Source organism: Triturus cristatus, chromosome 10 (assembly GCF_964204655.1).
Source record: "Triturus cristatus chromosome 10, aTriCri1.1, whole genome shotgun sequence".
In the NCBI taxonomy this organism is placed as follows: Eukaryota; Metazoa; Chordata; class Amphibia; order Caudata; family Salamandridae; genus Triturus; species Triturus cristatus.
This window is the reverse complement of record NC_140593.1, coordinates 873,658,620-873,684,210: the sequence shown is the minus strand read 5'-3', so window position 1 is coordinate 873,684,210 and position 25,591 is coordinate 873,658,620. Positions and strand designations below refer to the sequence as shown.

The 25,591-nt window shown below is 43.7% G+C and overlaps 1 protein-coding gene across 4 annotated transcripts in view; it reads left to right on the top strand.

Annotated features, from left to right (window-relative positions):
* Positions 1–24,513, top strand: part of LOC146796148 (uncharacterized) — a 202,819-nt gene extending 178,306 nt beyond the window's left edge. For all 4 annotated transcript variants that reach the window (XM_085628539.1, XM_085628543.1, XM_085628541.1 and 1 more), the window contains one exon: positions 19,300–24,513. In XM_085628539.1, the coding sequence (XP_085484665.1) occupies positions 19,300–22,628 (3,329 nt within the window). In that variant the 3' untranslated portion in view covers positions 22,629–24,513. The remainder of the gene's footprint in view (positions 1–19,299) is intronic.
* Positions 24,514–25,591: the final 1,078 nt, after the last annotated feature.

Sequence of the window (25,591 nt, the reverse complement as noted above, 5' to 3'; positions counted from 1 at the left end):
GTTCGAAAACCACCTTCTCAAATGCATCTACCTCAAGTCAACATGGCCAGGGTCACCACTCTTGTCAAGAGGTTACTATAGAGGCTCCTATAGGGGCAACAATGCCAAAGCTATAGGAAAAGGGGCTTTCCCACATGGTGCTGCATCCCACACACAACACCTGTTGGGGGACGAATACAGAATGTTCTGCCCCCATGGCAGTCACTAACATCAGACCAATGGGTGTTGAACATTATCCAACATGGTTAATGTAGGAAGCTGGCTCTGTGTATACTATACCAAAGTAAGGGATAGTGTGCACAGAGTCTAGTGGATGCCCAGAGGTATAGCAGAGGCTAAAGTTGATAATACCTTACTCTCTTTTGTGGTAGTGTGGTTGAGCAGTCGGGCTCATCAGGAGGGTAGTGTTAAGCATTTGTTGTACACACTATATACTTCTCATACAATGCTAAAGTTAGCAATACGGTGAATACTGGATTCGTAGGGAACATTCAGATTACTTTTTCAATGGAGAAAACGATTTGTAAACTGTTAAAAAATGCTTGTTATTACTTATCGATTATTTCCAGATTACCTGTCTAGTTTGATATGAAGCACACTCCTAACACGGTTTACACAACACAGGACATTTGTAAGCAGGTTAACTCTTGTGCAAGCAATAGTTTACTTTTTGTGCAGTACAAGACAGTTCAACATGTGAATGAATTGTCAGCGAAAACCCACCATTCAGTCCTATGGGAAAAGCCAAGTGTTAAGTTACAGGTGAGTAAAACGGTTTTGAAAATAAAGTTTTGAGGGTTAGGTGTTGGGGGCCTATTGCGTTTAAATGGAGGATGTTGGTTGAGAAAAAAGACTGCAGGCTGCAACCAGAAGACTGGACGAAGGGAACCAATGACTGGAGGATGAAAATGAAGAGTTGCCGGACACCAGAGACCAGGGCACAGTCGGTCAGGCACCTCAGTACCCAGGAGCTGCAAGTGTAGGGTTGTTCTTTCTTGTTGGGTTCTTCTCACCGATTCCGGTCGCGGTTGGTGGGAACCTCCTGAATGAGGCTTCAAGTGTTTGGAAGATTGATGGAGGTCGTCCAACGCTGTTATACAGGTCAGGATCCCTGGCGTGTTGGGTCACTTGGACTCGAGCAGTGGACATCGGGTGCAGAGTGGTGAGGACTCACGGATCCAGCCGGATCTGGAGTCCTGTTTTGGGGTGGTATTGGACAATCCGGTGTCCACGGGAGATAGTGGTTCTTTGGGAAGGCAGGGGAGGCCTACTGGATTCTTGGAGACTACTGGCTGCAGGCCACACCAGGTTCAGCTCGCAGGGGTTCAGAGCAGGAGACGGGGTGGTAGGGCTGGGGCCAAAGCAGTTCTCATCGTCCTCCTCTTCTGCAGCACGGACCTTCAGTTTTTCTTCTTGTCACGTCAAATCTGAAGTGGCAAGGTTCAGGGGTGCCCCTAAATACTAAATATAGGGGCGTCACAGTGGTCTGCAGGTTGGGACCAATGGGTCCCTTCCTTTGGGTGTCTACACCCCCTAGTATGCCACCCTCCAGTGAGAGAAGTGCACAGGCCTCTTCTTGATTGGAGGGGTCCCCCCATCTTCAAGATGGCGGAGACTGAGATTTGTGCTTCACCTTGCCTCCCCACCTGACGGGTGGGGTTGGCAAAGGTGGACACACCTCCCTTCCTAGGTTTTTTCTGCTTGTTCTCAGCCCCAAAATGGGGGTCAGAACCAGTAGGAGCCAGTTGCTGATAGCAGCAAAAGCCCGGTGGTAACAAACAATGGTGACAGGCCTTTGACTCTCCCTCTTTGAGGACCCTGCCCATCCTGGGGGAGGAGGCCTGACACCTCTGCCCAGGATGTGCTTTGTTCCTGGACCCAGAGAGCGGAGGGCTCCCTACCCACTGGTCCAGAAACCTGTCTGGTGGTGGCAGATGGCTGGGAGACCAGAGTTGGCCGTCTTTCAGGGGGCATCTCTACCCTATGTGTGCAATTCTCATCAAATGCAACACTCGCATCAGTGTGGGTTTAATGTGCTGGGAAGTTTGATACCAAACTTACCAGACTACAGTAAAGCCATCATGGAGCTGTGGAGTTCGTGTTGATAAACTCCCAGCCCATGTACTCAAATGGCTTTACTGCACTTACAATGTTGTGAATGGTACAGACACTGTAGGGGCATAGTGCTCATTCAGCAATGCCCTCACCTGGGGTATGGTGCACCCTGCCTTTAGGGCTGTAAAGCCTGCTAAAGGGGTGACTTACCAATGCGCAGGCAGTGTAGGGAGGCATGGCACACAGGGATGTGTGCCATGTCGACTCTTCAATTTGGTCTGGACCAAAACACCCAGTCTGCATTGGCAGGGTGGGGGTTTTAAGATGAGGAGTCTCTGAGGGTGGCACAATATATGCTGCAGCCCTCAGAGACCCTCTCTGGTCACAGGTCACAAGGCCCTTAGCACCAGCAGTACCTTTTACAAGGAACTTACAGGTAGCCCAGAGGTGTGCCAATTGTGGGTAACAAAGGTACAGTTTTGGGAGAGAACACAGGTGCTGGAGCCTGGGTAGCAGGATCCCAGCACACACTCAGTCAAGATGGCATCAGGTATCTGGCAAAAAGTTAGAGGGTAACCATGCAAATAGGGGCACTTTCCTCCATTTATTGTCTGGAGCTCATTACCACACCTTCAAACATACCACCTCGCACTCAGACTCTCTCTGGAAAACCAAAAACTACTCAAACAGGAAGTTCAAGCTCTTGCTCAAAGGAGCTATAGAACCCGTCCCTCTACAGCGTGAGTGATCAGGCGTATACGCCCTGTACTTCCTACTCCCCAAAAAGGACAGATCTTTACAGCTAATCTTAGATCTACGGCCCTTAAATCATAACATCCTCATTTCCATATGGTCACTCTCCAAGATGTGAACCCACATCTCCCGCAAGGCGACTTTCTGTCAGCCCTAGACTTAAAGGACGCCTACTTTCACATTCCCATGCATCCAGCACATCGCAAATACCTCAGATTTGTAATAGCAGGCAAACATTACCAATTCAAAGCCCTCCCGTTCGGGGTGACTACTGCACTTCGAGTATTCACCAAATACCTATCAGTGGTGGTAGCACATTTACGCAGAAAAAATATTAATGTTTCCCGTATCTCGACGACTGGCTTATCAAAGTCAGCACTCTTCCTCTGTGCCAGCAACATACTCAGCGAGCATTTGCAATGTAATAGGTCTCGCATTTACAAGAGTTTGAGATATTGGCATTGTAAATGAAAATAGCTCAAATACTTGCAAATGCGAGACCTATTACATTGCAAATATTTGTTGTTGTTTGCAACTGCCTCATGCTGCGCCTTCACGTTAATAGAGGCTGCGCCCCCTTGTTTAGACGAGACACATCTAACCAAAGGGGCATGGCCGCCATTGAAGTGAAAGTACGGTGTGGGGCGCTTTTACAAAAATGCATTTGTTTGTCAAGTTGACAAAAAAATTCATTTTTTTGTGTAAAAGCGTCCCATGCCGCGGCTTCAATTTAATGGCGGCCGCGCCCCTTTCTTTAGACACTGCTTGTCTAAAGAAAGAGGCACGGCATCTATTAATGTGAAGGTGCAGCATGGGGTGCTTGCAAACAACAACAAAAGTGAATAAATAGTAAAAACAAAAAAACATGCAGCTGCGTTTGGTGCCACAAATAAACAAAAGGCATGTCCGTCACTGTGGCGTGCCGTATTATGAAAAAAGTAAAAATAAAGGGTTAGGAGAGAGCATGTCTTGCCTGTAACAGCAGGCAGGTGAAAAAACATCTTAAGGAAATAGTGCTCGGAGGCTGTAATTAAAGCCTACCGAGTAAGAACACATGTAAGAGGGCCAGTCCTTATGGGAGGTTACAAGATCAGACAAGGCGGTACTAAGGAGGGACTACTAATCCTATTGACAAATGAAAAGCTACAGTTTACAAAGGACAATTGCACAAGCCAAAATATGGGCAGAGAGTGGGCCGGGCTTCAAGTTCCAACCTGAATACAGCATGCCTCACAGAGCAGCGCATGCGCTGCCCAGACTCAACCTACAAAACCATAGACCTGCTCCGTCAACTAGGCTTCACCATCAATATCCAGAAATCTAATCTTCAACCTTTATAGGTTCAACTGTATTTGGGGGGCTATACTAAAAACACAAATTGAATTAGCCCATCCAATACAGCAAGAATCAAAAATTTCCAAACGCTACTACCTCATTTCCAAACCAATCAACAGTTGACAGAACAGTCATGCACCTACTGGGTATGATGGCCTCATGCATTGCCATAGTGCCACATGCATGACTGCACATGTGTCCGCTACAGGAATGTCTAGCACAACAGTGGTCTCAGTCACAGGGTCAGTTAGAATATCTAGTGTTGATAGACAGCCGCACTCATTGCTCCCTGCAGTGGTGGAACACAAACAACTGGTTAAAGGGCGGCCTTTCTTGGACCTTGTTCCCCATCATCCTGTCAACTAACGCATCACTTACAGGCTGGGGTGCTCACTTGCAGAATCTCCCAGTCCAGGGTCTCCAACTCAGCTTCAAATTGTTCACCTGCTGTTGAAAGCATTCACACCTCACCGGATTGACAAGGTTGTCTTAGTTTGGACGGACAGTATGACAACAATGTACTATTTACAGAACTGGGGGGCCCATTCACTACAGTTATCATGTCTATGTCAGACCATTTTGCGTTGTACTGTAGATCACAATATCAATCTATTAATGGAACAACAAATTACTTTGCCGACCTCACCACTTAGAGGAACACCCAACGACTTTGCCTACCTCACCAGTAAATGCAGCAACAAGTCCACAAGTGGGAACGCCATCCACGAGTCCTCCTCCCTTACTTCCACAAGTGGGGGTTTCCAAAAATAAATGTGTTCGCAACTGCGGACAACGCAGAATGCTAAACTTCGCCTCCAGGTTTCCACACCCACTCTCCAAGAGCAATGTTCTATGGATGAACTAGTCGCGGAAATGTGCCTATGCTTTTCTGCCTCTCCCTATTCTTCCGTTTCTGGTTTGGACGCTCAGAAAAACATCTCGCATTCATACTAGTGGCTCCTAAATGGGACAACAGCCCTGATCTACAACACCACTCGAACTATCAGTAGTCCCCCACGAGAAGTTTATTTTCAACCCGGATCTTTTCAATCAGAACCATGGATAAATCAGGCACCCATCTAAATCCCAAGGAACTCATTCTAGCAATTTGGCTCCTGAGGTCATGGAATTAGGTTATCTCAATCTCTGACCTGAATGTATGACCATTCTCAAAGAAGCTCGCGTTCCTACTACTAAAGCATATTATGCAGCTAAATGGAAAATATTTGGCTGTTACTTTCATAATAAGAATATCAATCCACTTAATGCTACGATACAAAATATTGTTTGTTACCTGCTGCATCTACAGCACTTTGGCCTTGCATTCACATCCATATGCTTACATTTGGCTGCAGTGGCCGCCTATCTCCAAAATAGATAGCATCTGTCTTTTTTCAAAGTACCATCCATCACGGCTTTTATGAAAGGTTTTAAAAGAGTGATTCCACCCACACCTACCTGGAACCCTGACATTGTTCTCACAAGACGTATGGGTCCACCATTTGAACCACTACATAAATGCTCCCTTCAATTTCTATCTTGGAAAGTTGCTTTTTTTGCCATTACTTCACTCAGACGTGTAAGTGAGCTTGAGGCACTAACATTAGAAGAGCCATTCTTTCACCTCCACAGAGATAGGGTGGTACTTCGCACCCACCCAAATTTCCTTCCAAAGGTGGTCTCTCATTTCCATCTTAATCAATCAGTTGAGTTACCTGTGTTCATTCCTCAACCGGACACAGTTGCGGAAAGGCCTCTCCATATAATTCTTGTTAAAGCCCTTATGTATTACATTGTCAGAACTAAAAGACTTTTAAAAACCAAACAACTCTTTGTTGCTTTTCACCCCTTCATAAAGGAAAGCCCATATACAAATCAGGCATTGCCAGGTAGAAAGTCGAATGCATTGAGACATGTAATGTTAAAGCCAAAAGGACTTTACATAACCCCTTAAAGCACACTACTCGCAAGATAGGGCTTCTTTGGCTTTCCTGGGCAATATCCCAATAGCTGAAATATGCAAAGCAGCTACACCAACAAGCTAATGTAGGTCAGGCAGTGCTATGCACACTCTTTCAAACAACTGCAACACCCACAGGTTTGCCACCACTTTGGAGGGCATTGCTATTTAGTCTGTGCAAAGCATGTGCATCTCCAGCCACACATGCCTTGAACGGATTATGTTACTTAGCCTCTAAGCATCTGTTCTTGCATGTAGTGCCATAGATTCACATGCACTTACCCTCTTTCTTGGACATTTGTGGCCGTTGCAGTTCCATTACCTTTTCATATTCATGGACATCTCTTTACTTACAATTACTTTACACTCCATTCTCCCCCCTGTGGGAAAACAATCTAACAATGGAGTCAATACCCATGCGCATATCACCAAGAGAAGGAGTCACTCTACCTTGTGACTCAAAATACTTCTTTGAAGAAAAACAACTTGCACACATAATTTTTTTTTTTTAAATTTTTTTTTTTAATTTTTTTATTCATCATCATCAAGAGTTACATTTAATAATACATTTCATTATACAGTTTCATCAAAAAAGAAAAAAAAATTACCAAAAAAAAGACACAATTAGACCATGAATTGGTGAGAAGCTAGCCAATTGCCCCCAATCAAAAAAGAAAATGTCATTATTTTAATCATTTTCAAGTCTATCTTTCCAATAAGCAATAGGGGCCCATATCCGTTTCACCATTTGCTTTGTCTTCCATCCTTTTTTATCGTACAAGGCTTTTTCTAATACATATACAGCTAATAATCGTGATAACCATTGTTGAAATGTTGGCGGATTAGGGTCTTTCCACATTGTTGCGACACAAAGGCGACTTATAGTCATCGCTATATATATAAACTCATATTGGGGTATTTCCACACCATCCCTAGTTACCCCCAGAACCATAACTTCATTAGTTATAGTAATTTTAATCCCTAGTGCTCTATCCAAAAATTGCTCTATTGAATTCTTAAATAAATCCAAGGCGGGGCATGCAGCAAACATATGTATAGTATCCGCCTGTGTTGCCTGGCATCTGGGGCAAACCACTCCCGTTGTTCCACCCCATTGAGCAATTCTATGTGGCGTGTAATAGAGCTCGAATATGGTCTTATATTGCTGGACTTGTAGAGTGGCTACTCTTAGCACTGAATTTAATAGCTTGAGCGCTTTTTCAACCTCATTCCCAGATAAATTCAATTTAATGTTCCATTTTTCTATAGCCTTTGCACAATCGTCCTCCTTATGCCTGGTCAATTCCCCGTATACCTGGGATATTGAACAGCCCTTCTTATCTCTTAGGATTTCCATGATTTCTACTCTCTTATAGTTAGTATCCCCTCCCTGTTTTTTTAACAAAACTGATCTTATTTGAAGGTATTTAAAAAAATCCCTGCGATCTAAGCTATATAACTGCTGTGCTTGATCAAATGTTATGAGACCTGTTATACCCATAAGGTCACCTATCATTTTTACCCCCATCATATCCCACCTCTTCATAACTTGATCATGAAATACCTCTGGCAACAGCTGGTTATTAAATAACGGGGTGTAATAATTCATCCTCCCCATTTTCATTTTCTTCTTGACAGTTGACCATACTGCCATTGCCGCACCTAGAGTCTTGAACTTGACTTTTTTATAATAGCTACCTTCATTAAACGAAAGAAGCCACTTATTAGAGTCCTTGATCAATAGCTCATATATATCAGGAACGCTCTCTCCTACTCTCCACCGATCCTCCATACTTCCACCCACTAACCCTCTGATATATTGCAGGACAATCGCCCAATAATAAACCCTATAATCAGGTGCCGCAAGGCCCCCTCGCTCTCTCGGTAACGACAGAAATTTCAATGCTCGACGCGTTTTGTCTTTAGCCCATATGAAGCGATTTGTGAGTCCTTCTATTTCACTAAACCAGTTATTATTAAATTTTAATGGAATAGTGCGAAACAGATATAGTACTTTAGGCAAAAATAACATTTTTATTAAGTTACATCTGCCTATTGTTGTTAAGTGTAGATTATTTAATCTATCTAAGTCCCCTTTAGCCTTTTTTATTACCGGACCCAAATTCATTTCCACTACCTTTGAGGGATCTGAAGTTATTATTATCCCTAGGTAGGTAGCTGAGTCTGTAATTCTTTGATCCACCATCGTTACCTTTTTATTGATTACTATTTGAGTTTTGCTCTGGTTTAATTTATACCCCGAGAGCGCCCCGTAGGCCATTGCTTCCCTTTCTATTTCTAACAGCGCTACTGCTGGATCCGTAGATGTTATGGCTAGGTCGTCGGCATACCCTAAAATTTTTGTTTCAAATCCATTCAAAACGACGGGCAGAATGTTTTCATTTAGCTCTATCTTTCTTATGAAAGCGTCTATATAAAAGGCAAAGAGTAGCGGGGAGCAGGGGCCCCCTTGCCTGGTACCCCGTCCAATCTTTATTATCCCGCTCTGCTCTCTCATAATCCTTAATCTTATCATGGGGTTCTTATATAGAGCTCTCAGAGCCCCAATGCAGACATCTCCTATGTTTGCCTTCCCTAAAGCCGCCCAGAGGAAGCCCCACGAGACCCTATCAAACGCTTTTTCAGCATCTAACAAAATTAAAGCCATAGGGTCTCGTGAGGTTGCCGTCCCGTCAAACAATGCACACACTCTTCTAATATGGTCCGCTGTACCTCTGCCTGGGATAAACCTATGCTGTCGGGGAGAGATGATCTTGCCTATAACTGCACTAAGGCGATTAGCTAATATCTTAGAGTAAACCTTAGTGTCACTGTTCATCAAACCTTTAGGTCTGTATGACCCGGGATCGGTTGAAATTTTATTCTTTTTTAGGAATACCACCATAGTTGCTTCCCCCCAAGACTCGGGAGGTGTCTCCCCTCTTTGCGTAGCTACCATTAATTGATAGAGATCCTCTTCTATACTAGGGAGGAATTTTTTATAAAATTCAAGCGGTATAAGATCAGGACCCACAGCTTTCCCAGCAGGTAGATCTTTGATTGCTGCCCGTACCTCTTCTAGCGAAAAATTGACTTCCAACTCCGCTCTATCCTCCATTGTCAATTTCTCTACTTGCGCACTTTCTAAGTAATTCTCTATTTCACCACCTGCAGCGCCACTTTCAGGATTATATAGATTCTGATAAAACTCTTGGAAAATAGAGCATATCCCCCTTGGTGTTGTCGCTGTTATCCCTGCCACAGAGTTAACCTGTAAAATTTCTCCTTTAGTGGCCGCCTGTCGTGTCCTAATAGCTAAAATACGCCCTATCTGTTCGCTAAACTCGTATTGGTCCTGTTTCCACGCCAAATATTTTCCGGCCGCTTTGACTGCGAGCAGCTCACCCACAGCTGCCTTTGCTATTGCCACCCTTTGTAATATTCCAGCGACCTCTTGTTTGGCCTCAATTGCTTTGATTAATTCCTCTTCAATAGCAGCAACTGATCTCTGCTTGCCCTCCATTTCTTCTTTCTCTAGTTTATTTCGTTTTAATGAAAAGTTGATGGTCTCCCCCCTTATGCCAGCCTTCATAGCATCCCAAACTATTCTGGGGGAAGCAGATCCTCTATTTACCTTTTAGATATTCTTTTAGCCAGCTATCCATCTGGGTAACATACTTAGAATCAAGCACACATTCAAATGGCAAAAGTATGCAAAGCATGTGAATCTACAGCACTACATGCCAAGAATAGATGCTTACAGGGTGAGTAACATAATCCTTTCCCTTGATGGATTTCTTTTCTTTTGGTGCCATTTTATTTATTACATTTTAGTCTATTTTTAGGTCAAGCCTGGGCAGCCATTGCGCTGCTCTGCGAGGCATGCTTTATTGAGGTAGGGACTTGACGCTCTGCCCACACTCTGCCCACATTTTTCATTGGCCTGTGTCATTGTCCTCTGTAAACTGTGGCTGTTCATTGGTCAAAAGGCTTAGTAGTCCCTCCTTAGTATCGCTTTATCTCATTTTGTAGCCTCCTGTGGCGACACCCCCTGTTAGGTGTGTTGTTGCTCGTAGGCTTTAATTATAGCCTCTGAGCACTATTTTCTCAAATAGCTTTGTCCTGCCTGCTGTTGCAGGCAGGACACGCTCTCTCCTAACGCTTTTTAAAAAAACTTACAGCACACATTTGCAATGTAATAGGTCTCACATTTCAGAGAGTTTAAACTGTTGGCATTGTAAATGAGAATGCGGTTCAAAATGGGGTGGTGATGGACGGAGCATCAGAACCATTCAAACACTCACACCCAGTCAACAGATCTGGGTTTGATCCATCACCGTTCTTTAGCCCACTCTGCCACCCCAGTTCAGACATGGCCATATGCAAATCAATCTGACCCTGTGCCTCATGGGAACAGTCCTGCCCGAACTGCCAAGCCATGCCTTCCCTGGACCGGAAACAAGCTTCCTAGGACCGGTTTCTGGCCTTTCAACCGTCTTCAGCCAGGCTTGCTTGAATCCAGTGGCAAAGTGAGCAAGGGACTCACGTCTGAGCATACCCTGCCAACTTATGGCACACAAAGTGTTACAAAAGGGGGTGGTGATGGACGGAGCATCAGAACCATTCAAACACTCACACCCAGTCAACAGATCTGGGTTTGATCCATCACCGTTCTTTAACCCACTCTGCCTCCCCAGTTCAGACATGGCCATATGCAAATCAGTCTGACTGTCCTCATGGGAACAGTCCTGCCCGTACTGTCAAACCATGCCTTCCCTGGACCGGAAACAAGCTTCCTAGGACCGGTTTCTGGCATTTCAGCGGTCTTCAGCCAGGCTTGCTTGAATCCAGTGGCAAAGTGAGCAAGGGACTCACGTCTGAGCATACCCTGCCAACTTATGGCGAACAAAGCAGTACAAAAGGGGGGTGGTGATGGACGGAGCATCAGAACCATTCAAACACTCACACCCAGTCAACAGATCTGGGTTTGATCCAACACCGTTCTTTAGCCCACTCTGCCACCTCAGTTCAGACATGGCCATATGCAAATCAGTCTGACCCTGTGCCTCATGGGAACAGTCCAGCCCGAACTGCCAAGCCATGCCTTTCCTGGACCGGAAACAAGCTTCCTAGGATCGGTTTCTGGCATTTCAGCCGTCTTCAGCCAGGCTTGCTTGAATCCAGTGGCAAAGTGAGCAAGGGACTCACGTCTGAGCATACCCTGCCAACTTATGGCGCACAAAGCGGTACAAAGGGGGGTGGTGATGGACGGAGCATCAGAACCATTCAAACACTCCCACCCAGTCAACAGATCTGGGTTTGATCCATCACCGTTCTTTAGCCCTCTCTGCCACCCCAGTTCAGACATGGCCATATGCAAATCAGTCTGACCCCGTGCCTCATGGGAACAGTCCAGCCCGAACTGCCAAGCCATGCCTTCCCTGGACCGGAAACAAGCTTCCTAGGACCGGTTTCTTGCATTTCAGCCGTCTTCAGCCAGGCTTGCTTGAATCCAGTGGCAAAGTGAGCAAGGGACTCACGTCTGAGCATACCCTGCCAACTTATGGCGAACCAAGCGGTACAAAAGGGGGTGGTGATGGACGGAGCATCAGAACCATTGAAACACTCACATCCAGTCAACAGATCTGGGTTTGATCCATCACCGTTCTTTAGCCCACTCTGCCACCCCAGTTCAGACATGGCCATATGCAAATCAGTCTGACCCTGTGCCTCATGGGAACAGTCCAGCCCGAACTGCCAAGCCATGCCTTCCCTGGACCGTAAACAAGCTTCCTAGGACCGGTTTCTGGCATTTCAGCCGTCTTCAGCCAGGCTTGCTTGAATCCAGTGGCAAAGTGAGCAAGGGACTCACGTCTGAGCATACCCTGCCAACTTATGGCGATGAAAGCGGTACAAAAGGGGGTGGTGATGGAAGGAGCATCAGAACCATTCAAACACTCACACCCAGTCAACAGATCTGGGTTTGATCCATCACCGTTCTTTAGCCCTCTCTGCCACCCCAGTTCAGACATGGCCATATGCAAATCAGTCTGACCCCGTGCCTCATGGGAACAGTCCAGCCCGAACTGCCAAGCCATGCCTTCCCTGGACCAGAAACAAGCTTCCTAGGACCGGTTTCTGGTATTTCAGCTGTCTTCAGCCAGACTTTCTTGAATCCAGTGGCAAAGTGAGCAAGGGACTCACGTCTGAGCATACCCTGCCAACTTATGGCGAGCAAAGCGGTACAAAAAGGGGGTGGTGATGGACGGAGCATCAGAACCATTCAAACACTCACACCCAGTCAACAGATCTGGGTTTGATCCATCACCGTTCTTTAGCCCACTCTGCCACCCCAGTTCAGACATGGCCATATGCAAATCAGTCTGACCCTGTGCCTCATGGGAACAGTCCAGCCCGAACTGCCAAGCCATGCCTTCCCTGGACCGGAAACAAGCTTCCTAGGACTGGTTTCTTGCATTTTAGCCGTCTTCAGCCAGGCTTGCTTGAATCCAGTGGCAAAGTGAGCAAGGGACTCACGTCTGAGCATACCCTGCCAACTTATGGCGAACAAAGCGGTACAAAAGGGGGTGGTGATGGACGGAGCATCAGAACCATTCAAACACTCACACCCAGTCAACAGATCTGGGTTTGATCCATCACCGTTCTTTAGCCCACTCTGCCAAACCGGTCCTAGGATGCCTGATTCCGGTCCAGGGAAGACATGGCTTGGTAGTTCGGGCTGGACTGTTCCCATGAGGCACAGGGTCAAGACTGATTTGCATATGGCCATGTCTGAACTGGGGTGGCGTGGTGAGCAAAATAACGATGGATTAAACCCAGATCTGTGACTGGGTGTGAATGTTTTGCCAATGTGCAACATTCCGTCCATCATCTTGTGTGTTTTATTGTAAATGACAATGCCTTTAATTTATCTGTTTTAAAAACAACACATAAATAAAAGGCATTGTCATTTACAATACCAATAGCTCAAACTCTCAAATGCGAGACCTATTGCATTGCAAATGCTTGTTCTAAATTGGTTTGGGCATTTTCTTGTATTGTGTTTTGACTTTTTGCTGTTTAGATACTGCATATAAAGACTTTAAGCCTGCCTGTGATATCCCATAGCTACCAGGGGGTTAATTTAGGGATTTTAGTGGTTCGCCCTGACTAGGATTGTGGTTATTACTTGAGATAGGTTCTCCCCCCAAACACAACTAATAAACCAATTTCTTACAAATACTAATGTTTTTACATAAATTCTTTTTCACCAGCTACATCTTGACCATTCCAGCATAACAAAATGTAAACAAATGGCTGGCAGTTCGTTCTGAGAAAAGTGTCAACCCAGTGTAGATAAAACGGATAGGAGACGAGCAGTTCTGCAGAGAAGTAGCCTAAAAATGCAGTTAGGACTAGAGGAATTTCTGAGGCTCCTTTCTTCAATTTCATAGGTGCCTCACGGGTGAGACAACCTGCTTGGTTGATCGAATATAGGACAGTTTAATGTGGGACTAAAGCTGGAGCAACAACAAGAACTATTTACCTAATGGATGCATGTGTGTGGGTTGCATTAGTCTTTCCATATTTTAAGTAAAGTGCTACACTGGAGGAGAATAACCTGTGCAGAAGTAAAGCTTCTACAGTGCATGCTGTAAAGAAAATGCAAAGAATGCACTTAAGAGTGGTCTATTCTAGAACACGTTTAGCACTGTTACTATATTGGCATGCGGTTGAACTGCAGGCCATGGCTAATAGACATGAGACATGAAACAAAGAGTCAAAGAACAAAAAGATAGCAGATCAAATCGGAGAAGGCACAACAAGCTATACCTGCATCACAGAGGCAAAAGTATGTTATCATGTATTCATGTTCCATGGCTGACCAGGATTTCTAGGCATTTAGTCTGCTTTCTGATATTTGTGGGACTCCACATCATGAAATTCAGATTATTTCGAAAATACTATACTGAACAATTTCTTCCTCTAGAAAACCACATGGCCTGAATTTGGACTGGCTTCCTGGACCACCAAACTAATTGGGTTTTGATTGGTCTTAAAGAAGAGCAATGTTATGGGGCGGTCTTAGGTAAATTCTATGGTTTACACAACACTGAATCTTTGTGCATTTGAAGATGAAAAATTCCCTGTAATTGTAGGGAGGTTAACTGCTTTTCACTTTGTAACAAGTTACAAGAAACAATGGAACCGTTACCCTCATAGTACTAGGAGCCCTTTCTCAAATTATGCAATCTCGTAATACATCAGAAAGTTGAAACATGGACAGCCCCCGGTACGAAGTATGTAGAAAGTGAGCATGCTAAATGAGCTCCTACAGCATAACCATTCTCCAAGCAGAACGATCATTTTTGAAGGAATTGTATCATGTCCCAGGTTATTTAGAGATGTTTTGATTCAATATTGTCAAATGATATTTCATTGCTACTTAGCTATGTCCGCTGTTTGCCCTACTGATGCACAAATGAACTCGGGTCATCAATTGATGTTTTTCTAGTGGGTCTTGTTGAAAATAAAGAACCTTTTTACACAACAGCTCAGGGGCCTAAGTGGAAAAACATTTGCCAGGCATTTGTATCCAACATTATTTCTTCATTAATTGCAATACATGAAAGAAGTACACACACTTGTTGTTAAGATGGTTTGCTATGATATTTCAGTGAATTAGTGTGTCTGGATACTTTATTTCAGAGTATGATTCATCCTCTGCGTCAGTTATCCAAATTTCTTTTCACAAGCTAGATCTTAGCCCTCGAGTATATCAAAGTGTAAACAAACGGTCCGTAGATTTTTATGAGAAAGGTTGCAATCAAACAAACAGCAAAGAGAACACGTGGTAGCTCTTTAAGTATTTGCCCAAATTGCTGAAATGTGAGGCGTCTCCAGACTTGAAAAGCAAATGCTGCCATTAAAGTGCTGATCCTTGCAGGCTAGGAGAGCTAGTCTCTGATGACTAACGGTGAATCCTGGCTGGCAGAAGCAGCTCCAGAACAGTGACTGGGCCCTGGCCTGCTGATACCAATAGGGCTGGGAGCCACACTCCACAATGAAAGAATATTTGGGTGAACCTTGTTTAGGTCATATGGGGAAGGGATGCACACTTCTTAAAATACAGTAATACCCCCACTATCTGGGGCACAAATGAAGGCTCCTGACAACTGGACGGCAGATGGGGTGTGTCACAACTGAGCATACAAATTCAAATTCCACTTAACGTTCCTTAGCAAGTTGGTGGGCGTGAGAACCCCTTCACTTATAGCTAGGTCGGTCATGCTGCATCTTCAAGCCCGCAGGGTTAAGTTGGTGGCAGGCTCTGTAGAAGTGAATCCATGATGATGTTGCTGGTGCATTGTAAAAAGAGAATAGAAATCCTGACACAAGATATCACATTTTAAAGGATTTCCCTTCCTGCCACAAACCCTATTGTGGCATTGCAGCTTCTCCAGCAGTGAAAAGGACCAGTGCGCATATCCTCTTTACATTGCTGAACATGCTCACCTGAGCTGCTAACCAAAATCCAGGACATGTATTGTATTAGGAGTAAGAGTTCATAAGCTGGGATACAACTCCAAAGCTGTACCTTCAAGGAAAATCTAGGACATCTGGTCACCATATCCTTTCCGCACGCCTCTTTCAAGCGCAGGGAAAACAATATCAGGAACTGACGCAAATGCTCTAGTTTGCATCTAATATACGCTAGTGATGTCGCAGCCAAAGGTGAAGTCGCGCTGGAGACGCGTGTTACTAACTAGCTGCGCCAAAGAGTAATTGCTGGGGAAAAGTTTTTCGGGCTAGTCTGAACCCTTGAAGGTGCATTTATAATGTGATGAATCTGCAGGAGGATTATTTACCCACCATAAATACCGTTACCGATGTAAGTAACTTTTTCAATCGCACTTGTGGTTAAAAAGTTGAGCTTTTCTTATTGCAGCACCAGAACATTTTAGAACCATATGTTTTTCTGTGTTATCTAATCTTAGCTGCCACTCCTTTCCTATATGTAACCGAAGAATGCTTCTGTGTAAAAATTAAATGCACTAATATGTTAATTTTATTATGCATGATTGCTCTGTATTGGAACTCCAAACCTACTGCCATGTCCTAGAGTAAGCCTGACTGCTGATGGAGAGTCTGAAGAATAAAGAAAGTACATAGTTATCCTTTTTAAATACCTGCAGTATTGAAAGCCCTGGGACATTAGTGTTAAACTGTACCCAATTATTTACCTGTTTTTCTGGTTCATTAAAGATTTGTGTAGAGGCCTCATGGCCTCTAGCTCCCACTTCCATAAGGAATCAGTCATGCTTGAATTAGTCACTCATTCATCATCAGCGAAGATGGCTGATCTATACTTAAACCTTTTCATTTCTCAAGCCACTTGCTATCTATCTTCATCCAGTTCTCTTTTTTTCAGGCCAATGTGTCCAGCAGTCTTTATTACAGGTTCTACCTTGTACAGTGAGTGAACACAACCAGCAAAGTCTAAATTTATCTATCTCTATAGCTGTTCTGCCCGCCTCTCAAGATTTTTGGAGTGTGTTTCTAGTCTGGGACATAATAGGACTAATTTTCTCGGGTCCATCGTCTATCTGGAGTGCTCTTGAAGATCCCAGTTACCAGCATGTTGCTTTACCCCGTTTTAGTCTTAAGTTTTTCCCTTGTCAGGGGTTTTAGAAGGCCTTGGAACCATATCGGTCCTTATTGTTTGTTGCATTTCTGCCTTGGGATGTAAATGTGATATCCAAGTCGTATGCAGACGTGATTCCTTCTTCCAAGATTAGGTCCTCCTTGCTCTCTCCATTTCTCTTCTCTTCATGAAAAAGGTGGGTTCCTGGCATGTTATTTCATGTGGCATTTTCTCCCCAGGAAGGGATGCAAGAATTCATAACTTTTCCTGTCACAGTGGTAGAAGCAGACACAGTTCCAAATGCTATGCCTCCCACTCTCACATACTTCTCATTGTCAGTGCTACAGTCCTCCAAGTTCCGGTCATTATGCATCCTATGAATGGTAACTTTAGTAGTGGCATTAGCACTTTTTAGAGGTTTTCCTGCATCAACCACACAATTTACATCCGCTTGTGTACTGTTACCCATATATATACGGAAGAGCTGAAGACGGACAAACTCCACTGCAGGCAACTCAAGCCTAGTAAGTCAGAGTGACACGAACAAGAGCATCGACAATTCCGCCCACGGGTGCCACCACCAGCAGATCTGGGCCACCAAACGCTCCATACCTACAGACTGCATGGAAGGCAGCATTCATAGTGCAAAATACATTTTTGCCTTTGTGACTGATTTCAACTCCTTAGCAGCTAGTGCCACCAGCATTACCCCCACCAAGGACATCTGCACCAAGCTGTGCTTTTTCTTTAGCACCAAAATCGCCAGCATATATGACCACTTCAACCCACTCCACCCCCAAGTGGCCCAGCCTTCAGTCCTCCCCCCATCCCTAATCTTTACTGCTCATCTCACCAAACTCCCAAAGGACCACTCTGACCACCTGACTCATCATTACCCCAGAAGAAACAACAACTACCATGCCGTCCATCCATTCCAGAGCTCCCACGGATCCCAGTCCTCACTATATCTTCATCAAATGACTGGACCTCATCATCACACCACTCGCCCAGATCCAAACACCTCTAGCACCAAAAACGTATACCGTGATGCTTGGAAGCACATCAGTCTTCCTCCACCCTTCCTCAAGAAACCCTCAGCAGACCAAACAATTTTAGCTAACTACACCGACCAATCTCCTTGCTACCGTACCAGGCGAAAGTCCTGGAGAAGATGAGCATCTAATGTCTAGCCACCAATATCGACAAAAACCATCTCCTCGACAGTACTAAGTCCATATTCAGGCACAGTCACCGCACGCAATCAGTCCTCATCGCCACAGCAGCCAACATCCTTATGAAAGTGGGCACAGAAGAGACGGCAGCCCTCATCCTTCTGGACCCCACATTCAACACCATCCCCCACCCCTTTCTAATATGACAACTATACAAAGCCGGCATTCAAGGACCCGCACTTCCATGGATATGCTCCTTCCCGGCAGGCTGCACTTAGTTTGTCAAGGGTCATCAATCACCCCCTACTCTTTTTAACATCTACATAACCCAGATCACTAACATTATCCGCACCACAAAATTAACGTCTTATGCACTGACAACGTCCAGTTTATACTCTTCGTCTCAGAAAAGATGCTGAACACCCAGACCAATTTCTTTGCCTTCATGATCGAACTTGCTGAATGAATGAAAAGCAACTGGCACAGGTTAAACATGGACAAAACAAAAGTTGTTTTTTTCAGCACCTATGCACCTTGGGATAGTCATCAACAACCAACTCACCACGACTGGCCAAGTCAATGAAGTTGCTGCCACCTGCTTCATCACACTAAAGATGCTGAAGACTACCAGCTCCTGCCGATCCGTTATTCAGGCTCTCGTGACTAGCAAACTGGACTATGGAATTGCTCAATAAGCTAGAATAAACATTCAACTGATCAGACCATACATAACTCACCCTTCCAGTACACACATTACCCCTCACCTCAGGGAGCTCTGCTGGCTTCCCATCCACAGCCAAGCAATATTCAAACACCTCATGCACACATTCAAAGCCTTACATAACATGGGCCCTGCATACCTCTGCTCATCCAGACTCCTATTACACACATCCTCCCAGAATATGCAGAACAAGCGGTCATAACTTCTACCTCGCTCCTAAAGCCTGAAACGACCTGCCCCTGCAGGTTAGAGTCACTTTCTCAGTTCTTGAATTCTGCAATATATGGCCTTTCAACCAGAACAGGCCGCGGCTTAGTCCAGAATAAAGTTCTTTCAGAGCCAATATGCCCTCCTAGGATATACACCTTCATTAATCCTTCAGCAATCTGGTGGGAGAAATGATTTATTGATGGATGCATTTAACTGTATGTTGGGAAGGACTCTGATAATTGCTGCCTGACTCCTTGATTACCTTCAAATGTCTGAAACATACTACACACACTTGGATATTATGCTTTTGTTTGCCCACTCACATACCCACTTGTTCATTTGTTTTAATCTGCATTATAGTTTAAAGTAGTGTACACAATGTGAAGTTTTCTTTGTACATTACTCAAGTAAAAATAATGGTTGTATTTCTTTTTTTTAAATTTCGCAGGTCAAGTGTCACAAAATTATGTGAGGGCGGAACAAGATGAAGATTCCGGTCTTCAGCAGGAAGACCTGCTAAAATCATTACAGGAACTTCCACAAAATTGTTATCCAGCAGCAAACCAGAACATACATGGAAATAACCATAAGACTGCCACTGATCCCCTAGAAGGAAACTTGAGATTCCAGTTTGAAGAATTGACTGAATTGGATAGCAGTTTTCGTGAAATCACAAATGCAATCCTGCAACAACATCAGCGGGACTTGCCCGGTCAGTTTGTTTGCACTGTCTGTGGGAAACACTTCCGCCAGAAGCACTCTCTCCAAACACATCAGAGAATCCACACAGGAGAGAAACCATATAAATGTAAGGAATGTGGAAAATGTTTTCGGCAGCAGCCCAATCTCATCACCCACCAGAGGCTTCACACAGGAGAGAAACCGTACGTATGTACAGTGTGTGAGAAACGCTTTAGTTGTAAGCAGAACCTCATCACGCACACCCGAACTCACACTGGTGAGAAACCTTATGGATGCACAGAGTGTGGTAAAAGATTCAGCCAGAAGGCAAATCTTAGAACCCACCAAAGGACACACACCGCAGAAGGTAAAGAAAAAGTCAAGCGAATTCGGGGTGAGCATGGACTCTGTGCTCCAAAGGAGAAGAAAACTTACAATTGTACTGAGTGTGTGAAGGTGTTCAGCAACAAACAGATTCTTATAAACCATCTGCGGATTCACACAGGTGAGAGGCCGTTTCAGTGCATGGAGTGTGGGAAAAAGTTTATTCAGAAGCAGCATCTGCAGACACACAGAAGAGTTCACACTGGCGAGAGGCCTTTTTCATGTACTGAATGTGGTAAAAGTTTCACACAGAAGTCCAACCTTGTAAAGCACCAGATAAATCATACTAGGGAGCGATCCTATCTCTTTTCTTCTGTCCGAAGAAATCCACGGTCCCGCTCAGGTGAGAGGCAGTTCATATGCAATGTCTGTGGGAAAAGTTTTCGTTGGTGGTCTGCTTTAACAAGTCATCAGAGAATTCACACTGGGGAGAGACCTTATAGGTGTCCTGATTGTGGAAAAAGCTTTAATCAGAAGCCTAACCTTTTGAGGCATAGGAAAAACCACACCGGAGAGAGACCTTATCACTGTACTGAATGCAGGAAATCCTTCATTCAGAAGCAGCATCTTGTGTCCCATCAAAAAATTCATACTGGTGAAAAGCCCTGCAGGCGCAGTGAGATTGTAGGTAACTTCATTGTGTTTAAGGAGCCTATTACTGGGGGAAGACGGTTTGGGTGTACTGATTGTGGAAAGAACTTTACCCAGAAGCAAACTCTAATTTCTCACCAGAGAATTCACACAGGAGAGAAGCCCTATGCCTGCCTCGAGTGCGGGAAATGTTTCAGATGGAGGCCAAATCTCATCACACATCGAAAAAGGCACACTGGAGAGAAGCCTTATACTTGTAACGAATGTGGGAAAAGTTTCAGTCAAAACGCAAGCCTGAAAAAGCATCAAAGGATCCATACGGGGGAAAAAGTGTGTGTATGTGGTACATGTGTGAAGGAAGAGGTGGCTGAAGGGGAAGATGTAAAACCATTTGCCTGGATTAAATGCCAGCAGAAACGAGTTAGCAGGAGACCAAGAGCCCCTCTGGTTAAACAGGACTACCCATGTTCTGAATGCCACAAAGTTTTCCACCACAAACAAACTCTTATAACTCATCAGAGGATCCATACAGGTGAGAGGCCTTTCACTTGCACAGTATGTGGGAAGAGCTTTATCCAGCAGCCACATTTGAGGACACATCTAAGAACTCACACAGGAGAAAGACCTTTCCCTTGTACTGAGTGTGGAAAAAGCTTCAAGCAAAAGGCAAGTCTCGTAAAACACCAAAGAAATCATGCTGCAGAAGCATTGTATTTGAAAATTGAAGGCGGGGAAGATGTGGGCTCAGAGCAAACCCTTAGTATGTTGCTTGGAAAACACATAAAAAGTGAGAAGAAAGGTTTCTTCCGGAGAAAAATGAAAGCATTTCCAGGTCAGCGAGAGTTCATCTGTAACATTTGTGGCAAAAGCTTTCATTGGTGGTCAACGTTAACCAACCACCAGAGGGTCCACACTGGTGAAAAACCCTATCAGTGCCATGAATGTGGAAAACACTTTTCTCAAAAGCAAGCTTTGATAGGCCATCGGAGAACCCATACCGGTGAGAGGCCATTTTCATGCCCTGATTGTGGAAAAACATTTAACCAAAAGCCCAATCTTTTGAGACATCGTCGGTATCATACGGGGGAGAGGCCATTCAACTGTACGGAATGTGATAAAAGTTTCATCCAAAAACAACACTTGGTTTCCCACCAAAAAATTCATGTTGAAGAGAAACCGTACAAATGTGACGAGTGTGGGAAGTGCTTTCGTCGGAAGACTAATCTTTTAACACATCAGGAAACTCACTCACAGGATCGGTCCTTCCCATGTGAGCAGTGTGGGAAAAGCTTTTCTCAGAAGCAAACACTCATTACTCACCAAAGAATTCATACTGGTGAAAAACCATTCCCCTGCACACTCTGTGGGAAAAGTTTTACTTGCAAACAAAACCTAATTATACACCACAGGACACACACTGGAGAGAGGCCATATTCCTGTAGTTTATGTGGGCGAAGCTTCAGCCAGAAGCCCAATCTCTTGAAGCACCAGAGACTACACTCTATACATCGACTAAATGAAAATGGGGCAAATGTTTATGATAAAATACCTCCTAAAAATCAGGAAGGTGGAAAACCAATTTCTTGGACAGAATGGGTGGAGAGGTTAAAGGAGAGGTCAAACATCCACACCACCCCAAACTGTTTTATAGGAAAGCGGAGATATTACTGCTCTGAATGTGGTGAATATTTTAGTCACAAGCAGCCCTTCCTTGCTCATAGAAGAACTCACTTTGGAGAGAGTGACTGTCCTGAAAGTGAGGCAGTCTTTGGGCTAGAAAGAAAGCGTAACCCTCGTCAGAAAGTCCCTCGTGAAGAAAGGGAGCTGATTTGCAATGAATGTGGGAAGAAGTTCAATTGGCGTTCCTCTCTCCTTATCCACCAGAGAAAACACACAGGAGAGAGACCATATAAGTGCAATGATTGTGGTAAAACCTTCAATCAGAAGACGAATCTGACAAGGCATCAGAGAAGGCACACTGGTGAGAAACCTTTCAGCTGCAGTGAATGTGGGAAAGGTTTCAGCCAGAAGCAGCATCTTGTAAACCACCAGCGTGTCCATTCTAAAGACCCTGTTCAAAAGCTGAGACAAAGAAAGTTTGGAAGTAAAACTGTGAAATGATGCTGTAGACTCTGAATGCAATAGAAACATTTCAGAAGAATGACTGTGGCCACCTTTAGACTGTATGATGCTCTGAATTTGTACTGTAAACCCAGTGGGTTACATGGTTGAAGAAAATGTAGTCTTTCTTTCTGTCTGCAAAAGCAGAGGGTGTGTGTTAAACCTGCATGTATGTAATATGTCTAACAATCCAAAGTCCAAACAACACAGTCTTTCTGTGCCATCAGGCTAATGTGCAATTGGAATAGAGTGGGGATGCCTGAAGAATATAGTAAAAATAAAATTGTTTCCTCCTAGATTGTCCTCCTTTGCAGAAACGGCAGGTGAAACTCTCAAATGTAGTTGCTTTCCTGAAGTTGATTTGTACTGCTTTTGCTGGTGAGATAACCTTCATACCTTCTCGAAAGGATGATTGTGAGCCATGTCTTCTGAGAAAGATGGTACTTGGTGTGAGCTGCTCAGTCTATGCCCCAATATTTAGTTGTTCTGTGCTCGCTGGTAGATGAGAGAAAAGTCTGATACAGCAAGAGCAAACAGAACATACTGGTTATGAAAGGGTTCTGGCATGAAGCCATGCTTTGTGAATGACCAGTGGTTACCAAATCCTGGTTGGTCCCTTTATAGTTTTCTGCATAAAAGAACTGGAGAGATTTTGGTTTGTGAAAAGGTTTGCCTGGCACGAAAGTATAGCCAAAAAGGAGTTCTGAATGTAATGGACATACTCGTTCTTAGGCCCAGTACATTAGAGTTTAGATATGAAGTTGGTTTTTGGTTGAGCTGTTAGCCAAAGGAATTGTTAACTATGAAAACAAGTAAACTACTGGTTTATTTTTAAGGGAAAGTTTTTCCCTTGACATTTTCTTTAATAAAGGTCTTATGACCTAAGTTATTTCCTTCCCCACTTGGATGATGCAAGAGCAGGCACTCATTTGTTCGTCTCCCATATATGGCTGACAAATTACATGCCATTAATAAAACTACTTCCGTAACGGAGAAGAATATTCTTGTTGACATTTTTACTCTAGTCTCGGTCTTGTGATCACTGGTGGTCATAGTTTTTTTTTTAGAGAGAGCTAAAGTATTTCGCACATACAACTTATAATGGCTGTCTCTTTCCTGTCATTGTGACTTTTCAAATATTTATAGCAATACAAATAACAAGACTTCTGGAACCACTTAGTCAGAATGAGGCCTTTCACAATGCAGCAAACGTGCACAATCTACTTTATCTGTGTTTTTGGGTCTTGCTACCAAAGACAGTCCTAGTGTTTCTTGTTTACACCCATTTCCTTAGACTCCCGGACAGAACTTTGAGCTTTCTTTTTCATAGCTCTTGTTTCTTCACTTGTAGCATTTATTTCTGTCTCATCACTGTTTCTTCCCCATACTTAGCAAATGCTCTCACTGCCAAGTTGTAGTTGCAGTAGCAAATTTCTACATATGTAATATTCAAAATGAAATCTGCAGCATGTTACTTGGTCTTCTGAAATCAAATTGAGTATGTTCTGCTTTTTTCAGTTAAATGTGAACACTCACTGTCCTTTGAATGGAATGAATTTACCGTTTGTCATTTCAGTTCTGACAACAAGGCCATATAGGTTAATCTTTATTAGGTGAGGGCATGCTCTCCAGTATCTTTTGCAAGGAAACCAACCTTGTTTTTTTTCTGGAAACTGTGAAGCAAAGAGAATAATCTACAAATATACAGAATTCGTTTTTTTTTTGTTTCTATGTGCAGAATCCCACTTTCTGTTCCTCCTCTGCAATAAAATTGGCATTTTTTGTTGATCCCAGCAATTTTAGGAATGTGCAAGTTGACAGTATTTTACTAAGCGATTACGACTTAAAACTTTCTGTCCATGTGCACTAAAATTGATTTTATTCAGACTATTGTTGATGGGTTTTTTGTGAAATTGGTGTGGTGGTCATGGTCAACTGGCCATATGGACACTGTCTTAAAAACTGCATCACAACTGGCAGTATTAGTCATAGGTTTGGGAATTTCTCCCAAACTTTACATTTACCACAGATGATGAAACTGTGGATAGTTGGGTAAATTTAGTGAGCAACTGTAGAAAAGCGTGTGCTTCCAACACCCATGCTGCCCTTGCTCTATGATTAGTTAGAGGTCCTTTTCAATGTAATTAATCTTAAAAATTTCCCAAACACTGGATTCACGTAAAATGTGCATAGGCTACTGTGCACCTGCATTGATTGCTGGAAAGTCTTATGTATTCATGGTGTCGCTTTATAATAATTGGGTCCTATAGATGTACATAAAATGTCTTATTGGTGCTGACATGTTTTTGGACTTTGAAGAAATAATGCATGGTTGCAGTTCTTTCTTGGCTACAGAACGATTCTAGAATATTTGGAGAAATTACTTTTACAGCCACCTGGAAAAAACATCTTTTGAAGTATGTTTGGGTGATGTCTCCAGTGGAGCATCTTCAGTGTAAAGAAATGGGTGTAGAGCCTGTTCAAGTTATTTTTCAAAAAACTTGTTCATAGGTAACAGTACCTTGCTGTTTTCTTTTGAGATTAACCTTTAGCCATTGCCATACAGGTGATTTATTTCCATAAATGTTTAAATTTTTTGAAAAAGTTTGTTAGCCCTAAGGCAAATGCCTTTAATTGTTTACATGTGCAGGATGCACTTGATTTTTTTTTTACAGAAGAATAATTTCTTCCACATAGTTCAGTTTTCCTGCCTTTGCAGTAATCTTTGTTATGATATATCTTCCCAAATAATTAACAGGATATGTTTTCATTAACAGTCCTGCTCTACTTGTCTATGCGGTGCGCAGCTACACAGGTAAATGAGATAACATTTACTCTTTTTTTGTGTATCAGTAACTCTCCTGAGGTCATTTGTTGGTACCTCAGAAACCAGTTCTAAGTTGCTAGTATAGATAGCTATTTCCCAGGGTGTGCTGTATCTTTAGGTGGAAAAAATGAGCTGG